Raw genomic sequence first — 18,572 nt, 5'->3', positions numbered from 1 at the left:
AATGTATAAAATGTCTTCCAGCCTTTATAGAAAGGTACAACTACAGAGTGAAAGAATGCTCTTGCAGAAGAATATGGTCAGATGGCATTCTCAGTATGATGCGGGACTACAGAAAGTCCCCTGGAATGTTCACTCAGGCTTTATCTCATCCTTCTTCAGTGACTGAGGCTGGGGTTTAAATGTCATCTCTGTTACTGAATTCCCAGTGCTTGGCATGGTGCCTGGTGCATAGCATATACTCATGAAGTATTTGTTCATGAAATGAAATGTTTCCTATGGGTGTGATTTATCCTATATGCCAGTATAAATTTATTTGTATGTATCTTCATCAGTCTTCAGCAATCTAGACAGGCATAAAATACAGAAAGTATATAAACGCTAAGTCTTATTATGAAAGAATAGTCATTTGCCAAATGTTAGTTTCCTTAGCCAATAATGTAGGTGAGTAAAAAGATGACTATTTTTACTACAGAGTGGGAAACTGAGGCAAGGAAAAGGAGAATTCATTTATATTCAGAATCTGGTATCAGTTTTAGAAAATAATTTACAACCCCCTGACAGAATCCCCACTGAATCCATGGCAAATTTTCAATAGTCAAAATAACCCCAAGTTGGAAGTATTTTTGATAAAAACTGAAGGTGTTAAATTCTGGTTTGCTATAAAAGAGCATAAAATATTATCTGAGCAAGAAAAATACATTTGACAACTGAGTCAGACCAATTTTTCATGGGAAATCTAGCAAAAAACATATAAAAAACTGGTAGTGGGAGCACATTTCAGAAACAAATCTGTTTTTTTTCTTAACTGTAGCTATCAGGCAATTAATGCTTATATGAAAGAACAGTAGCCCTTCGGACATCATGATCAAATCAGTTATGAGCCTACCCTATTGTGTGATTTCTCTACAGCAATCACGTTACAGCAAGTGGTCCTGCAACTTTTCTACTCAACTTCTATCTCTTCCTCATATCTCTGAGATAGCTGACATTAGTGTGATCAACTGCATGACACTCAAAGTGATACAACTCAAAATTTGTAGAATGAAACAAGGAAGCACATAAATAAGAAAAAATAAAATACATTGGCAAGAGGTAGGTCTTTTTAACTGAAGTCAGATTCTCTTTCATTCTCTGAGTGAAATTATTAGTATGGATGAAATTTTCCCACGATGAGAAAAAGGAGTTGAGAACAGTTATTTTGTACACACTCACAGGTTCCAATGACAGCATGTATACAGATAATTCACTTTTCAGGTCTTAGATTTGACATCTACCATGCTTCTAGACCAGTACAAAGCAAGAGATGTGTGGTTCAGTTCTGTTTCTTTTGGGTTCCCGTGTCAGACTCTCTGTGGTGTTGGGACTTGCGATAAAAACAGCCAATAGCAAGCAGCTAAGAGTTAAGACAGAACACAGCCCTCAAGATCCATAAATTTCCTTCTTCCCAGTGGAGAGCTGGTTCTATCCCACACTGCATGTCCATACAGTTTTGGGGAAATACAATGATGTCTTTATTTAATTTGCCTTCCTGAATAATGATACTATGGGGTCTCAATTAAAAATTGTATTGGACTAATTATCTCGATATAATTTTCTGAAATGCCTACTTATACTACCTACAACCAGAGACAGAAGGAGAGAGAGAAAAGATAGAAAAGAGAGAGAAACTGACCAGAAAACCCAAAATATTATTGAATTTTGACTAGTCAAATCTCAGTTCTATACAAGAACAAAAGAAAGGTGCTTTTAGACATTTAAGAACTTAGAAGGTGTTCCCACTTCCTGAAAATTTTAGTCAAAGAAAAACTTCGATCAACATTAAAAACTCAAAAGTGAGAAAAATATGTAAATGAATAATTCTTTACATATTGTAAATCACAATATTCAGTATCAGAATAAAATACTCAAAATAGAAAGAGAAAGGTCAAATACAAGACAATATTATATTATGATCCCAATTTATCTTACACATATGTACAGAAAAGCAAAATACAAAGAATTACATTAGAATTTTACTAATAGTGACATATATCTGGAGGGGTAATAATTTTCATTTTCTTTTATATATATTTTTTATATTTCAGCATGTGTAACTTAAACACATTAGTCTAATACCAGAAAAATAAATGTTAAAAAAGTACTAAATACTGAATGGAAATTAATCAATATCGATCAGATTTAAAAATTATGTTCATATATCTTTAATTGGGAATAGTGATTTTTAACTCTAAGGGCTATAAAAATATTTATTTAATCTTTGCTAATAATTATCAGTTCTCACCTACCTAGTTTTGTAATCAGGTTGGTTAACAAAACCAAGATGAATTTCCAGTGCATTTATTAACATACATATTAAGGTGCCCCATTGAGGACAGCCTTTGGAAATCAGGGTCATCTGGGAAAAAAAAGAGCAACAAACAAAGCAGCCACCTCCAACAAAAAAACAGATGTGCGTTAGATCTTTTATTAGCACCAGTCAGCCAGTAACAGCATTACTGAGCTGCTGAGAATGTTATAAAATATTAGTTATAGGTTGGTATCTTATTAACTTTGTATTCAAACCTCTAACCTTTTCCAATTTGTATAAATAGCAGCTACTACTTAGGCACCAACCTTGTGGAGGCTCCTTTCTTACTGCTTTATAGGTATTATTTCTATTCTTCACCTCAGTTCTGTGATGTACATTACTATCCCCAAAGTGAATCTCAAAGAACCTTATCTGAATTTGCCAAAAAAAAAAACCCTTGCAAGTCAATGCTCAATTTTCTCTCTCCTTCCCTGCTAACTGAAATGTGCCCTGATAACCAAACTATTCTCCCACAAAACATCCATAACCCTAGGCTCTGTGCCTTTGCCCAACCCCTTTCTCCTTGTTCTTATTTCTAAATACAACACCTCCTTCAGGTCTCAATCCCAGGAGTCCTGCTACCTGATGCCTTCCCAAACACCCAAGCAGGGCTACAAACAACTACTTTGTGCTTCTGAAATATCTCTATCCCCATACCTAAGACATTTAAAAATTATTAGCTGTTTATTTTCCTGTTCTTTTTAAAGGGCCAGTTTTCCCCTGAAACTGTCAAATGCTTCCCCAGGTGATTAGTTTCAGAAGGTAATTTTAGTAAACCAGATAATTGCAAACAAATTATTTTGAAGTACCTCTTTAAATTGCGTGTTGTCAGAAATTGAATTTTCAAGTGTAATGAGTGTAATTGATTATAAGAGAGTGTTTCTTTGGAGATGATGCAGTAGCTGCCATTGCTGCTTGCAACGCCTGCCGACAGGGAGGATTCAAATGTTTAAAGCATTTGAATGAACTAGGAGAGGGTGTGTTTAAAATATGGAAGAGGTGTTGGCTCCCTCCACAGCTCAGGGTGCAACATCTGTCCTGAAATGATAAGGGTTCAATTATGCCCTAAAAGTGTCATAAATATAAACCCCTTGGCTCACCTGAAGTGAGCAGCCACTTGAACAGAATTTTATAGACAAATCACAAAATTGGACAGAATTTTGTGGACAAGCCTTTGAATAACTACAACAGGGAAGCTGTTTCTTTCCTACACTAGAAGCAGAACCCCCAGCCCCCACCCCAATGTATGGAAACCAAGATTGCCAGAACATGTTCTCACCCACTGTCCCCACCCTTCTCACCTGAAGTACTGACACCAGGAGGGCAAAAATGTGAGATGTTGTGTTTGGGGAGGGGATGTTGTGTTTGGGAAGGGGATGTTGTGTTTGGGAAGGGGATGTTGTATTTGGGGAGGGGATGTTGTGTTTGGGGAGGGGATGTTGTGTTTGGGGAGGGGATGTTGTGTTTGGGAAGGGGATGTTGTATTTTTGTCTGATGTGAGGGCTTAAGGCTTAGGCTGGTGGTGCTGGTGACAAACTCAAGGCTTTGACTGAATTTCCATTCTTCATTTGAATGAAACTGCAGTAATGTCTCTTCCCTTCCCCTGCCACAAGACTGTGAGCTTTGAGGCTGGGATGTCTGTTACTCATCTCTGTACCCTGGGCACTGGGCATAGCCTGGCACATAGTAGGCACACAATAGATGTTAGCAAAAACTGACTCTTGTTGAAGGCTCACCTCCATGAAGCTCACTGGGAACAGTCCCCTCACTGAGCTCCCAGAGCCACCAATGTCTCTGTCCCTATCTGGAATCAGGCATCACAGTGTCAGACCTCTTCTCTCATATTTGTACTACCTGTACACATAGGGCCTCCATCCCTAGTATGATCGTGTAGTATGTACTGATCATGGAGTACATGCTCAGTATCACAAATGCACATATGAACAAAGGAAGCTAAGTCTCCAAAATCATACAAATTTCCATCTTTTTCTGTTGATATTACCAAGGGCCTCAACTTTTAGTTTGGATGATGTCTGCTTCAGGGAGTTTCTGCTTATCGACAATTTACCATCATCTCAGAAGATTAGGTATATGGTTTGAGCAATGAGTGAAGGGAAATTGAGAATATGAAAGGAATATAAAATGCATATAAGAAAATTAAAGTGCCTTATATTCCAACATAATGGCCAAAGCAAGGTGGCTATTAGCAGGTCTTTACTTAGGTAAAAGAAGAAATTAAAGCCTCACAGTTGTGCCACATGACATCAAATGAAAATGACAAGATGGTTTAGCAGAAACCAAGAAATAAACCCCCACCTCCTGTAGAGTCTTCATACCAGAAAAAGGAGTTTAGTCCCACAGCATAAAGAGCATGATGCCTGGAGACCTACAGGTCTGCTGCATTTTATCATGCATTGATTGTTAGACATTATGAATATCAAAAGATGGTAGATTCTAATAATCAGCAATTAGAATCTGCATCATGAGCAACTGCGTTTTATTTGCAACACACATAACTCAGGGAAGACAATCTTGTTTTTATGAGTGGGTACTGAATTGGTTTGGACGGTCTGTGGTATGTTACCTTTGGGCACCTTGGCTCTCCATCTCTCCCGATTAATGTGCACCACTTCGGTCCAAGTTGCTTTAAAGCTCTTATAGTCAACAGGGATGACGGAATTGTTGATCGGGGCACTTCCCTCTGAACCAGAGCTCTTGACACCTGATCGCTTGGCATCTGACGAGCTGATGCTATTCAAACTGGAGAACAAAAAAATGATACCAAAGAAGAGAGTTAGTGTTTGCAAAATGTCTTCCAATGAGCAAGCCCTGGGGAGAAGTGGTTAGCACTCATCAAGTTATTGCTGTGAAATTTCTGGGTCTCGATGATTATAATTATTCTATTTTCCACATATGACAGGTGGGAAATTCTGAATTTTCATCAGGAAAAATATCAGCATTGCAGTCTCAAGAGTCTCTTTAATCTTCATATTTCTTCTTTGCTAATTGGCCTCTTCCCTTTTCCCAATAACCAGAATCCCCTCATGTGAATTTTCTCTGCTCTAGTCTCTGAAACTGATCAATTTGAACTGGGACATCTACTTAATTCCACAGTTCACCCACCTGCTTCCACACTGACCACTTTTCCAAGTTACCTAGCAACTTGCTCCTCTTTCTTTCCAGCTCTGCCTGTCCCCTGCAAGGGTTTTTCTGATCCCAGGATCCCCAAGTCCAGAAGAAGTGATAATTTCCTTAAGTTTCTGGGAGAAGACGGAAATGCAGACAGCATGGAGATTGTGGGAGACTAAGTCATGCAAAAGACCTTATGGGCAAGTTTGTAAATATTAAAAAGTACTGTCTCTCTGGAAAACTTCAAAGAAATAACTACTGCTACGAAGCAGCTAAAGCAGTGACTGGTAGGAATACAAATTCATGATGGACTACACAAGCAGAATATGTTTCAGCCAGTGCCTGAAGAGCTGTGAGGCCATGGGGACTCTGGCAGGGGGCTCCGTCCTCCTTGTTAGCAACCTTAAGAGGGTCCATCCATCTGAAGCATCCCCGGGGTCCTCCTGTCCTAACATTTGTCTTTCTTTACTCCTTTTCCTGCTCTTTGCTTCTCCTTTTTCTATTCATTCCATTTCTCTTCTTCCTTTTTTTATGACAAAGCCCAATGTTTTACGTGAACAAGGAGATTAGTAGTAGCAGTAATAGTAGTAGTATATCTAATAAAGACTAAGAGTTAGCTTTATTGTAGCTAGCACTTCCTCTGTTCTAGACACTGTTGTAAGGTTTAACATAGATTGAATAACTTATTTAATCTTCGCAGCCACCTCTGAGTATTATAATACACATTTTCTCAGATGAGGGAAGTGAGACAATTTGCCTGAGATTTCACAGCTAGCAAATGATGAGGTCCAGAGTTTTTACTCTGGTATTCTGACTCCAGAGCCTGTACTCTTTAACTACTGATCTACCCTTGATATAATGATGTGGTGGTTGAAGGTGATTTCAAGTTTTTGATTCTTTATCTCTACTTTGTTCTTTGTGCAAACCTTGAAATGAAAGTCAGTTTCCTTTCTTTGTAAGTACTCTTGATGAGTGGTACTGTCTTTGTGGAGTATTACATGAACAAAAACTGTCTGGGCACAGCAGGTAAACATGCAGCAAATGGGGTGGTGGAGGGGCAGCACCAGGTGCCTGCTGTTATGATTTAGACGTTGGTCACTCCTTATAGTTTAGCCTGGATAGTATGAGTAATACAATTTCAACTCCTCTGATAAACGGAAAGAGGTAGACAAACTTTTACGAGAAGGAGCTAAGGCAAATGTCTGTGAAATACCGTCCCCATCCCCTGCAAAAGAAGAATTTTATCATCGACAGGCCAACCTCACCCCCAAGCCCTCAAGCTTCCCCACTGACCTCGAACGCCTCTGTCCTGTCCCGCCAGTTTGAGAAGTTTCATCGATTAGTGGACTCACAATCTTCTCGGTCATGTCCGTAAGCACAGTGAAGGTGGGTTCCACGATGAAGTCAATGAAACCTAAAGATAAACAGCAATGCTTCAGAGGAACCACATATTACCCTGGGCCTTTCCATACTTTCCAGAAGAAACTGATCTGGAAACTCCAGATCAGCTTATAAGAGAATGGGTTGATCTTAATCGCTTTATATATTTCTTGATTTGAATATTACATGTCAGTTTCATTTCTCCTACATAGCTTCCTATGACTCTTCAGGACAGTTCCATAAAGTGCCTAAGAAATACATACTGAACACCCACTACAGAACAAGCACTGTGATAGTAGCTGTGGCAAAGACTAAGAATGAATAATACAACCTGCCTGAAGTTAAGACATTTGAGCTGAGCCCTTAAGAATGGGTGGAGAGGACCCAATGTCTAAGATAGCCTGTTTCCTTTGCTTGCATCCCACAAACTATTTCCCTCATCCTATTTACTGCAGCAAATATCTCCTTAGTTGATGGGACTGTGTTTATCTCCCTTTAAAACTCTACCTATCCTGAATGGTCTGTCATTGTCTGCCTTTAAAATCCTTCCTCTTTTTCTTCCTCTATTCTGTAAGTAATGATGGGGCTAAGTTACACCCAAAAGTGAGTTATGCTCACTTTAAAAAATATTTCCTCAGTACTTTGGAGAAAATACCAAACAAAAATGCCATTTTAAAAGAGGTGTATTTTTTTCTTTTAGAATATAATCTCTTCAAGAGCAGGGACAATGTTTTCTGTATGTTCTATTGTGTCTAGTACACTGTAAATGCTCAATAAATACTGATGATGGGAAGCACTGAGTCTTGATGATAAGGCTGAGAAACTGAAATCCCAAATACTGTTTTGTGGCTTGTTTTATTATGACCTAATATTAATTTGAGAAATATTGGCCTTTATGGAAAATTGTCTCAAATATTGCATTCAAATAAAAGTGCAATGAAAGAAAAAAAAACAGAATGGGTAGAGAGGAAGATGTGGCTATTCGCTCTGGGCAGTCGGAGTGGAAAAACCCGAGTGAGAGAGATGAAAGGATGTAAGATGTATCTGAGGACTGACTCGGGAGTAGGAATCTTTTGGACTTAGGGAAGGAAAGCTTGAGAAGGCACGTTATCGACAGCTCTAGGAAGAAAGCCTCCTAAGTGTTCAGATAAAGGGTTAGGACTTAGGCAGACATTGGAGGCTCCTGGAGATGTTTGGGCAGCATTGCCATAAGAGTTTTTAAATGTTCTTTAGAAAGTTAATCTGGCAAGATAGATAAGAAGGAAGAGAGCAGGAAGGCAGAAGGATGAGAAAATCATTTAGAAGCTATTGCAATTGCTCAAACAAAAGATAAAGAAGGCCACTCTAAGGTGGAAATGCAAAGCAGGCACAGATACCTGCACAGCAGGAGGTGGTACTGCCTCTGTATGGGATCTGCCAAAGACACCTCAAATATGTGACCGGGGAAAGACGGTGGGCTCAGTTTCAGATTTGCTGATTTTGAGGTACAGGGGGCATATCTGGATGGGAGAGGGCAAACAGAGTTGGAAGAAACAGGATTGGAAACTAGAAGAGGGCTCAGACCTACAACTATACCTTTGTGAGATCACCATGATAGAGAAATGGCTGAAGTTGGGCTATAGCGATTGTCCCAACAGCTCAGACACTCAAATGTCTGTAACAATCAGGAGAAAAAATAGGAGCTGAAGCTAGTGGGGATGGTGGTAATTCATTACACAGCCACATGAAAACTGAAAGCAAACTAAATACCAACCAGAGGAAATGTTGCCAATTTCCCTTTGAAGGGTGTGTTTGGAAATGTATGAATGCATATTTAGTTTTTACAATGGCCCAAGTAAGGGTGATGCTGGCATTAATGCTCAGCAGTAAAGGATGTTAAAAGTCCTACAATGTAATTGATAAAACAAGAACTATCCCAACCAAATACCAATAGTATGCTTACTAATAAGGAAGCAGTGATAATCAAATGTGTATTATGGTTAATTACAGTGTAATTTTAAGCTGAAACTGAAGTGTTTGATGACACCACTTTTGCCTTTTTTTCTTGACAAATTAAGCTCAACATGGTCAAACCTGAACTTCATCAGCTTCTCCACAACCTTTGTAAATGGGACAATGGTCCAACCACTTAATCTAGAGTTCTACCTTTATCTTAGCTTTGCGTTCAGCCAAATCTTTGACACTTTATGTACCACCTCTCTTCTGAAGAGACCAAGTGTGTCACTGTCCAATTCTCCATGAACAAGCCACATTCCAGGGAGAAGAATGGAGAGAGTGGATCCATCAACCCAATCAAGCAGAGCCATGAGCACAACATGGCAGAATGGAGCCAGTTCCCCAGCCAAAGAACCACTAGGAACATCTGTGCTTAGTTCTACAGGCTTCCTGCTTTGGTGCTTCCTTCTATCCAAAGAGCTTGCAAACACGTACCTACTTGTGACTGGGCAACCATAGTGGACTTTCGGTCACACAGAGGAGAAAAAGGCAGCCCCAGCTCTGCTTCTCTGTCTCCCTAGAAAAATAAAAGGTCATAGTAAATTAAGAAACAGTAGGCTGAGTCATCCAGATTTCCTTTAGCAACTTCCACTGTCACGGAGGCCACTGGTCTTTATTTTAATTATTACAATTATATTATATTACCTTATTAATAAAATATTTAATTATTAAATTAAAATATATGCATTATAGTGTTACAATATAATAAGTCTTTATGGAGACTGCCTCTCTACATAAAAGACAACAAAAGGCTGAAGCCCTCTGGGATCCAATAGTTCCACCCAACTGCAAAGCTCATGCTCTTGTAAAGAAAGCCTCATTGGGCAGTACTACGGCCTCCATGGAAAATAAGGCAACAGGCAATATGTCATGTGGCCTGGAGTCAGCCCTGCAGGCAGAATTTCTGTGTTTTTTCAAGTCATCCTGGGTCAACCTGTGGCCTTTGTTTAGCTAGTGAACTCCTCTTAGCTGTGGACAGTGTCTGAAACTAAAATTCAAACTGGACTGATTCAGATGGATTCTCCTAGTGCCGCCTAAAGCCACACATTTGGAGCAAGTGCTTCTGGCTTCTAAGCCTCAGAGGTCAGTCCATAATGAAAAGTGGACCAAAAAGGGCCAGAATAAATGATTGCTTGTGTCTATAAAGTTAGACAACAATAAAACACAATTGTCTGACCAATGTATTATCAATCTCACCAAAAGGTATCACCATAATAAGCAAGTGTTATGGAAAGGCTAAATAATGACAGAGATGTTTTTTAAAAACTTGAACCAGAGGCTTAATACTTGTCATACACCCAGAGGAAAGGGAAAAATATGTCACCCTTCTTATACTAGTGAAGCTGTGCTAATTCATTTTACTGGCTCCGGATAATAGCTACTGACTTGTGCTTGAATCCTGTCTTTCTCCTACTAGATGTGTGACAGATCGTAGGTGGGTTATTTTCCTTCCATACATTTCAGTTTTTATCACTTGTTAAATGTGGGATAGTAATCTCTACCTTATAGGGTTATAAGGATGAAAGAGAAAAATGTATGTAAATGAATATAAAGAACTACTGTTGTTTCCCAATAGGTGGTTCTAATATTTTAGGTCAAGATTTGAGAAATGTTAAGTGAATTTGTTCACCTAATACCCTCTGATTGTAATAAGTACTGTCAATAAATTAATATAATAGCAAATAAAGGGTAGTAACAACCTTCAAGCAGGCCTGGTTCAAAACTGAATGATTCTTCCTTCTAAGGCATGCTACTGAAGAGAACGGATGCTAGCTCACATGTAGCGTCAACTGAAAAGACGGAAAAGGAGCGTGTGTCTGAGGAAGCTGAACAGCGGGGTCACAGTGGAAGCTGGGGATATCCAAGTGTCTCTGGAATAGTCCTTAAGTGGCTCAGTTCCTTCTGCACCCTCTTCCTGTATAGATACCCCAGGGGATACAATGGCTTCTTTATTTCAAGTATGCTCTGCTGAAAACTGCTCTGTCTCTCAAGTGGCATGATAAAAATGATTTCTTCCTGCGTGATTTCTACCTAGGTGGTACGTGGAAAAGGAAGCATATTTATACCATAAATTCTAGTATTGTAGATTTGGTGAGATAGTTCAGCTACAACAAATAAAAGCCTTTATATTCCCATGTAGCAGGGATACAGATTGTTCTGTCAGTACATTTTAATGGGGAGGGTGTGAACGCTCTCCATTTGACTATTAAAGGATAAACACTAATTTGGATTTCATTACTGAACAATAACCTGATATTTAAAAACTCCTAATTCCGTGAACTTGTCCGTACTCAAATATACACATAATTTATATGTTTTGTATTTAATTAAGCTGTGTAAAGCCTACTTTTAAACAGAGGTAATGGAATTCCCTTCGTAAAACAGATATGAATTGAAAACAAACAACGCTGATAATAATGTAGAGAAACGAGCTTCTACTGATGAGTCCGACTTGAGTCATAACACAACACTGTATGACTCTATAGCTATAGCCTAAAATTGTTCATACACTTTCCTCTTTATTAAAAAGGTCAACATTTTCAAAAAAGGGCAAAAGTCTCTATTTACAAAGGATTTTTTAAAATTCACTCATTTTTTTTCTTCCAGGAAAGCCGAGAAAAATAAATATCATTCTTGTGATATGGGTTAAGATAACTCCACCTAATAAAGTCATGTGGTTGGTATGCAGAAGGAAGATAATGAATATTTGTTGAATAAATGAAAAGACCAATTTGGTTAGAAACATTCCAGTTCCTTTGGCCACTCAGACATTTATGACAGACAGACTAAAGGAGCAATTAGGCAGGTAGCTGTTCACTAAACCCCCATTCTTCTCCTCCTCCATTTCCTGTCTACACAGCTAGACTCCATTGCCCAGAATCACTGCCAGTTAGTGCTCAAAAACAGAATAAGAGAAGGGATGCATTTCTACCACAGTTCAGGCTGACATGTCTTATTCCTACTTCTCCATGCTTTCCTCAGTTTGCTGGCTTGATGTAGACAAGCAGAAATATAAGGTGGATGGTAGAGTATGGTCTAAAAGCACTGATTATTATAGAACCACCTGCCAATCAAGAAACATGCATCCTATTCCTTATATGAGTGAGTGCAAAACTTCCATTTACGTGTGCTATTATACATTTAGGGGTTTGTTTGCTATGGTAGCTATATGTAGGCAGCAGACCAGTCAAAAGAAACAAGGATTCCATCTGTATTGGAAGTTCACAGAGAAGACGGCATCTATCAATGTGAGAGGTTCCAAAGACATTTAGGTAATATCTCAAGTGAGTCTTTTCAGGTGAAATGAAGAAAAGGGAAATGTTTGAGAAAGCAACAGAAAAATCAGATTGAACAAAACACAGTAATGTATATTCTTCTTTTCCAGGGGAAGCAGGCACAAATACAGCATAAAAGAAAGGCATTGTAATGTTGGATTTAAGATCGCATAGTAAAGTTTAAGCTTTTTCAGAAATTATCAGCTCAAAAATAAGGAGGGTAAGAAACAGAAATGCAATTGCACATCCTAGGGAAAATCTGTAATTTCAAATCAAAACTATATGATAAAGGACTTCCAAATGCTGTAAATAACAGAGAGGAATGAGGAAGATGCCAAGAGGGTAGGTAGAGAATAGACATTGAATTGCAAGAGGCCCTACAACTGCTGTTCACTATAGTCTTGGAAAAAGTAAAGGGACACACACCACACACACACACACACACACACACACACACACACACACACCATGCACACATCACTTCATAGGACCCTCATAATAATCCAAGGACAATTCTAGATAGCTTAGAATACTATTGCTCTGATTGCCCTGTGGTACAAATCTGCAAATATAGTTGGTCTGAAATAAATGCATTTCACTCACAGATGATAAATAATAATAATAAAGTGAAGAAGAAAATAAGGGAGGAAGAAAGGGGCAAAAGGAAGAGTAGAAGGAGGAAGAGGACAAAGATGATGGAGAAGAAGAAAAAGGTGGAGAAGAGGAGGAAGGAAAAGAGAAAAAAAAAAGAGCAAAGAGAGGGGTAGGAAGTATTATACCATCACCAGCAGATGCAGGAATAAAGAACTTCAGAAAAACAATAGATGGGGTACACTTGTCAGGAAAATAGTGCCACTATTAACAGAAGGAAGCTCCTGAAATTATCAAGAACAAGAGCTCAGGGGAATGGGACCTAGCAGAGCACAAGGAAGACACTGAAAAGAAAACCAGAACCATCACATTAAAGCAGATTGTGCTGGAAGCATCTCAGAGAACTGAATCAATAAAAATAAAAATACCAATGAAGGCACTATAAACAAAAAGAGAAACAATAAAACAATCAGATAATTTCACAGAGAAAAAAGGAAAAAACTCACCAACACGTGCAATAAATAAAAATGGGAAAACTACCATAGACACAGATTAAATTAAAAGAATTGTAAGAGATGTTTGCAAAATATAAAATTATATAGCGATAGAACCAAAATGAGCATCACAGTTTTTACGACATGATGGATTTACCAATGAGATGACCTTATACTTCTTTGAAGTCAATATTTCATCAAAAAATACCCTGATGCAGCAGATTGGATTTTGTAAATTATGGTTATAAAACTGAAGATATAACTTACTCTCTTAGTAAACCATGGAACCATCAGCATTGAGACTATCCCTTTATTTTAAAATACAACCCAACTTTTAAATGTAATTTTTAAAAAGAACTGTCCAATTTAAAGTCTATAGTTAAGAGCTGAGGCAACATTTCTCCTACATGCGTTACTATAGCTTATGGCATCTAGATTAAAATATTGAGTCAATAAAAATAATTTACTGAATTGTAATTACTAAAAAATAGTAATTACCAAAAAATACTTCCAGTCCAATGAGGTAACAGTCCCTTCCTAACAGGAAAAAAATTCAATATTGTTATTTTCATATTGCCTCCAGCATGTTTTTATTCAAGCATATGTATGTGCAAACAAGTTTTTCTTTATGAGGAAAAAAAATTGTTCATATGTTTAAGTAATTCATTTTTACTTTCTTATAATTAGAAAAAGAATCACTTTAATACTGCAAACTTATATGAGTTATCTATTATCTACCCTTCAGCCATGGACCAATTACTCATAGCCATAGGGGATGTGATATGGTTTGGCTGTGTTCCCACCCAAATTTTATCTTAAATTGTAGCTCCCATAATTCCCATGTGTTGTGGGAGGAACCAGGTGGGAGATACTTGAATAATGGGGGCAGTTTCCCACATTCTGTTTTCTTGATAGTGAATAAGTCTCATGAGAGTTGATGGTTTTACAAGGGGAAACCCCTTTAACTTGGTTCTCACTCTCTCTGTTTCCTGGCCCCCATGTAAGACATCCCTTCGTTCTTTCAACTTCCGCCACAGTGTGAGGTCTCCCCATTTGGAACTATGAGTCGATTAAATCTCTTTCCTTTATAAATTACCCAGTCTTGGGTATTCTTTATCACCAGTTTGAAAATGGATTAATAAAATAAATTGGTATTGGTAGAGTGGGGTGCTGCTGTAAAGATACCTGAAAATGTGGAAGCGACCTTGGAACTAGGTAAGAGGAAGAGATTGGAACAGTCTGGAGAGGTCAGAAGAAGATAAGAAAATGTGGGAAAGTTTAGAACTTCCTAGAGACTTATTGAATGGCTTTGAACAAAATGCTGATAATATAGACAATGGAATCCAGGCTGAGGTGGTCTCAGATGGAGATGAGGAACTCATTGGGAACTGGAATAAAGATGATTCTTGCTGCATTTTAGCAAAGAGACTGGCAGCATTTTGCCCCTGCCCTAGAGATTTGTGGAACTTTGAACTTGAGGGAAATGACTTAGGGTATCTGTCAGAAATAATTTCTAAGCAGCAAAACATTCAAGAGGTGACTTGGGTGCCGTTGAAAACATTCAGTTTTAAAAGTGAAACAGTGCATAAAAGTTCAGGAAATTTGCAGCCTGGTAATGCAACAGAAAAGAAAAACCCATTTTCTGGGGAGAAATTCAAGCCTGATGCACAAATTTGCAGAATTAACAAGGAGCCAAGACAATGGGGAAAATGTCTCCAGAGCATGTCAGAGACCTTTCCAGCAGCCCCTCACATCACAGACCCAGAGGCCTAGGAGGAAAAAATGGTTCTGTGGGCCCAGTCCAGGGCCTCCCTGCTGTGTGCAGCCTAGGGATTTGGTGCCCTGCCTCTCAGATGCCCTAGTTATGGCTAAAAGGACCTAGGTACAGCTCAGGCCATGGTTTCAGGAAGTGCAGGCCCCAAGCCTTGACAGATTCCATGTGTTTTTGAGCCTGCAGGTACACAGAAGTCAAGAATTAAGGTTTGGTAATCTCAGCCTATATTTCAGAGGATGTATGAAACCACCTGGATCCCTAGGCAGAAATTTGCTGTAGGGACAGGACCCTCATGCAGAGCCTCCACTAGGGTAGTGCAGAAAGGATATGTGGGGTTGAAGCCCTCAAACAAAGTCCTTACTGGGGCACTGCCTAGTGGAGCTGTGAGAAGAGGGCCATGATTCTCCAGACCCCCGAATGGTAGATCCACTGATAGCTTGCACCTTGTGCCTGGAAAAGCAGCAGAAACTCATTGCCAGCCCATGAAAGCAGTCAGGAGGGAGGCTGTACCCTGCAAAGCCACAGAGGCAGAACTGCCCAAGACCATGGGAACCCACCTCTTGCATCAGTGTGACCTGGATGTGAGACCTGCAGACAAAGTAGATCATTTTGGAGCTTTAAGATTTGATTGTCCTGCTGGATTTGGAACTTGCATGGGCCCTGTAACCCCTTTGTTTTGGCCAATTTCTTCCATTTGAAATGGCTGTATTTTCTCAATACTTGTATCCCCATTGTATCTAGTAAGATACTAACTTGTTTTTGATTTTACAGACTCATAGGCAGAAGGGACTTGCCTTTTCTTAGATGAGACTTTGGACTGTGGAGTTTTGAGTTAATGTAAAAATGAGTTAAGGCTTTGGGGGACTGTTGGGAAGGCACGATTGGTTTTGAAACGTGAGAACATGATATTTGGGAGGGGGTAGGGTGGAATAATATGGTTTGGCTGTGTCTATACCCAAATATCATCTTAAATTACAGCTCTCATAATTCCCATATGTTGTAGGAGGAACCCAATGAGAGATGACTGAATCCTGGGGGACATTTCCCCCATACTGTTCTCGTGGTAGTGAATAAGTCTCATGAGATTTGATGGTTTCATAATGGGAAAACCCCTTTTACTTGGTTCTCATACTCTCTCTTTGCTGGCTGCCATGTAAGATGTCCCTTTATTCTTCTGCCATGATTGTGAGGCCTCCCCAGTCGTGTGGAACTGTGAGTCAATTAAACCTCTTTCCTTTACAAATTACCCAGTGTTGGGTATGTCTTTATTAACATCACGAGAACAGACTAATACAGTGATATTACAAAAGTATTATTAAATAAAGCACATGATAAGCAGAGTGGAGATTTGGAGAACATCCTCTTACTACTATTAGAAAAACAGCCTTTGGAAAAATAGTTCAAAAGAAACCCTTGATGACGGATGAAACTGCAGAGTCATCTGTGGAGTTCTAGTTCCCCCCACACCATGGAGTTCCCTTTGAGAACTACTCTGGGAGGCTGAGCAATGACTTGGCAAAGAGAAATAACCATACACTAAATAGGGTACCTGTTGACATACACATATAAAAGCCGGGGGGGGGGGAGCAGGTATGGCGGCGTGTGTGTGTGTGCATGTGTGCATGTGCACCTTAGACAGAGTGAAGGAAATGCCTTCTGTTTCATAACAAAGGGTTTTAAGAAAACATCTGGCCCAACCTTATCCTAAATCCCTCCGTTCCCCTGACCCCCGCCCCCAATCATAGATAAGACTGTAGGGAATTAGAAAAGCAATTTGATTAGACTCAGGCCATAAATCAGTTGAAATAAAAAACTCCAATAAAGGATCTTCTCACATTTGTTTAACATGCTATTAACTGTAGCCCTACTTTATTACTGGAGAGTATGCACAGCTTCAGAAGGAAAACACATACACATATGTACACACACAGGTGCCTTCTACAGTTTCTCCATTCAAACTCAAAATATAAGAGTAAGAATAACCACAAGAGTAATTCTCTTTTAGAAATCTAAATAAACAGCAAATGAGCCCATCTCTTGTTAGTTTGCGGCATGAAGTTGTGACTCGTGTCATTAAGTGGTATTTCATGGAATCAGAGGTCTCTGAATCCATGCTGTTGACCTCTTTTCTTGAATTAGCAAGAATTAACTGAATTAGCTGTATTAACTTGAATTAATTATAATTTAGGTCCCCAAATCTATGTATCATGCCTTCAATCTCAGGCCCAAATGTCTGGAGGCAGATGTTTGAATGGCAGCACTTCTAGAGATAAGGTTAGCGTGCATGCCTGAATTTGAGAAGACTTTGGTCTTGGTGCTATGCATTTATTTCCTTTCTATTTCTTTAGTTCTATGCATTTTTAAAATTTGCTTTTAAAGAATTTATAATAATTGAAGAACCTGCCGATTCTTATAGACAACACAACTCTGGAACTTAGGATGCAGCGAAGTTTAAATATAATTGGTATAGTAGTTTCTAGTGGTTTCCTGACCCCAAATTGCCATATCTGGTTTTGAATTTTGCATCATGGACTTGTCCACTAGAAAGAAACAACCCAACCAATTATAATAGAGACATGAGTTCAAGTTACCATCTTAATCCTGGCCGGGCACAGTGGCTCATGCCTATAATCCCAGCATTTTGGGAGGCCGAGGCAGGTGGATAACTTGAGGTCAGGAGTTTGAGAGCAGCCTGGCCAACATGCTGAAACCCCATCTCTACTAAAAATACAAAAATTAGCCAGGCGTGGTGGTAGGCACCTGTAATCCCAGCTACTTGGGAGGCTGAGACAGGAGAATCACTCGAACCCAGGAGGCAGGCGTTGCAGTGAGCCAAGATCACACCACTGCACTCCAGCCTGAGCAACAAAGAGTGAAACTCTAACTAAAAAAAAAAAAAAAAAAAAAAAAAATCTTAATCCTACAGGGTGATGCCAAAGTAACTGCCATTTTATCAAGTCACTAGAAAAAAAAAAGTAAAAGAACCCCTCTAATGACATTTTGACAAAAGACTGCCACAAGGAAACATTTTTTTTTCCCAAACAGAAAAGCATAGGATAGAAATACCATAATATCCTGAAAATCAGTATTTAGGCAAGATTGACACATCACATAACCAAGAAGCAAAACAATCTGTGGAGCCACCCCCCCCCAAATTACTGTAATCTCAATAGTCCTTATCCTAGCATTGCTAAGATATAAAATTCATAAAATATCCAGTGATGACAGCCCTGATGGACAGACAGCAACAAAGTACCTGTCTGAAGAACTCCTCCAGAAGTGACATTGTCCAGCGATGATGGAGGTCCCACGCTTTTGCTGGATGGCTAATATCTGCTGTATGCAGCATGAGGGATAAGGCTTTCGGCTTTTCAATGCTGTAAACCAAAAGCACCCAAACACATGATGATGACACTCCTCAAAACCTCAATAAGAGTTTTTTTTTTTTTAGTTATTAGTTTTTAAATGTATTTCATTCTTCCATCTCAAACCCCACTTCCGCTAAAGTGAGGAAAAGGCATCACTTCCTCCTACAATTGGGATACTCATTAAATTGGTATCTATATTTACTGAATTGGACTCTGTGA

General features: G+C 39.1%; 1 protein-coding gene across 13 annotated transcripts in view; it reads right to left on the bottom strand.

The window, feature by feature from the left end:
• Window positions 1–18,572, bottom strand: part of PDE1C (phosphodiesterase 1C) — a 551,218-nt gene that overhangs the window by 81,454 nt on the left and 451,192 nt on the right. For all 13 annotated transcript variants that reach the window (XM_032286655.1, XM_032286659.1, XM_032286653.1 and 10 more), the window contains 4 exons: window positions 18,242–18,362; window positions 9,287–9,368; window positions 6,770–6,890; window positions 4,932–5,107 (listed from right to left, as the gene is read on the bottom strand). In XM_032286655.1, the coding sequence (XP_032142546.1) occupies window positions 4,932–5,107; window positions 6,770–6,890; window positions 9,287–9,368; window positions 18,242–18,362 (500 nt within the window). The remainder of the gene's footprint in view (window positions 1–4,931; window positions 5,108–6,769; window positions 6,891–9,286; window positions 9,369–18,241; window positions 18,363–18,572) is intronic.

The sequence above is a fragment of the Sapajus apella genome, unplaced genomic scaffold, assembly GCF_009761245.1.
Source record: "Sapajus apella isolate SASKATOON/1434 unplaced genomic scaffold, GSC_monkey_1.0 scaffold19, whole genome shotgun sequence".
NCBI classification, from domain to species: domain Eukaryota; kingdom Metazoa; phylum Chordata; class Mammalia; order Primates; family Cebidae; genus Sapajus; species Sapajus apella.
This window is presented reverse-complemented; position numbering and strand designations above follow the sequence as displayed.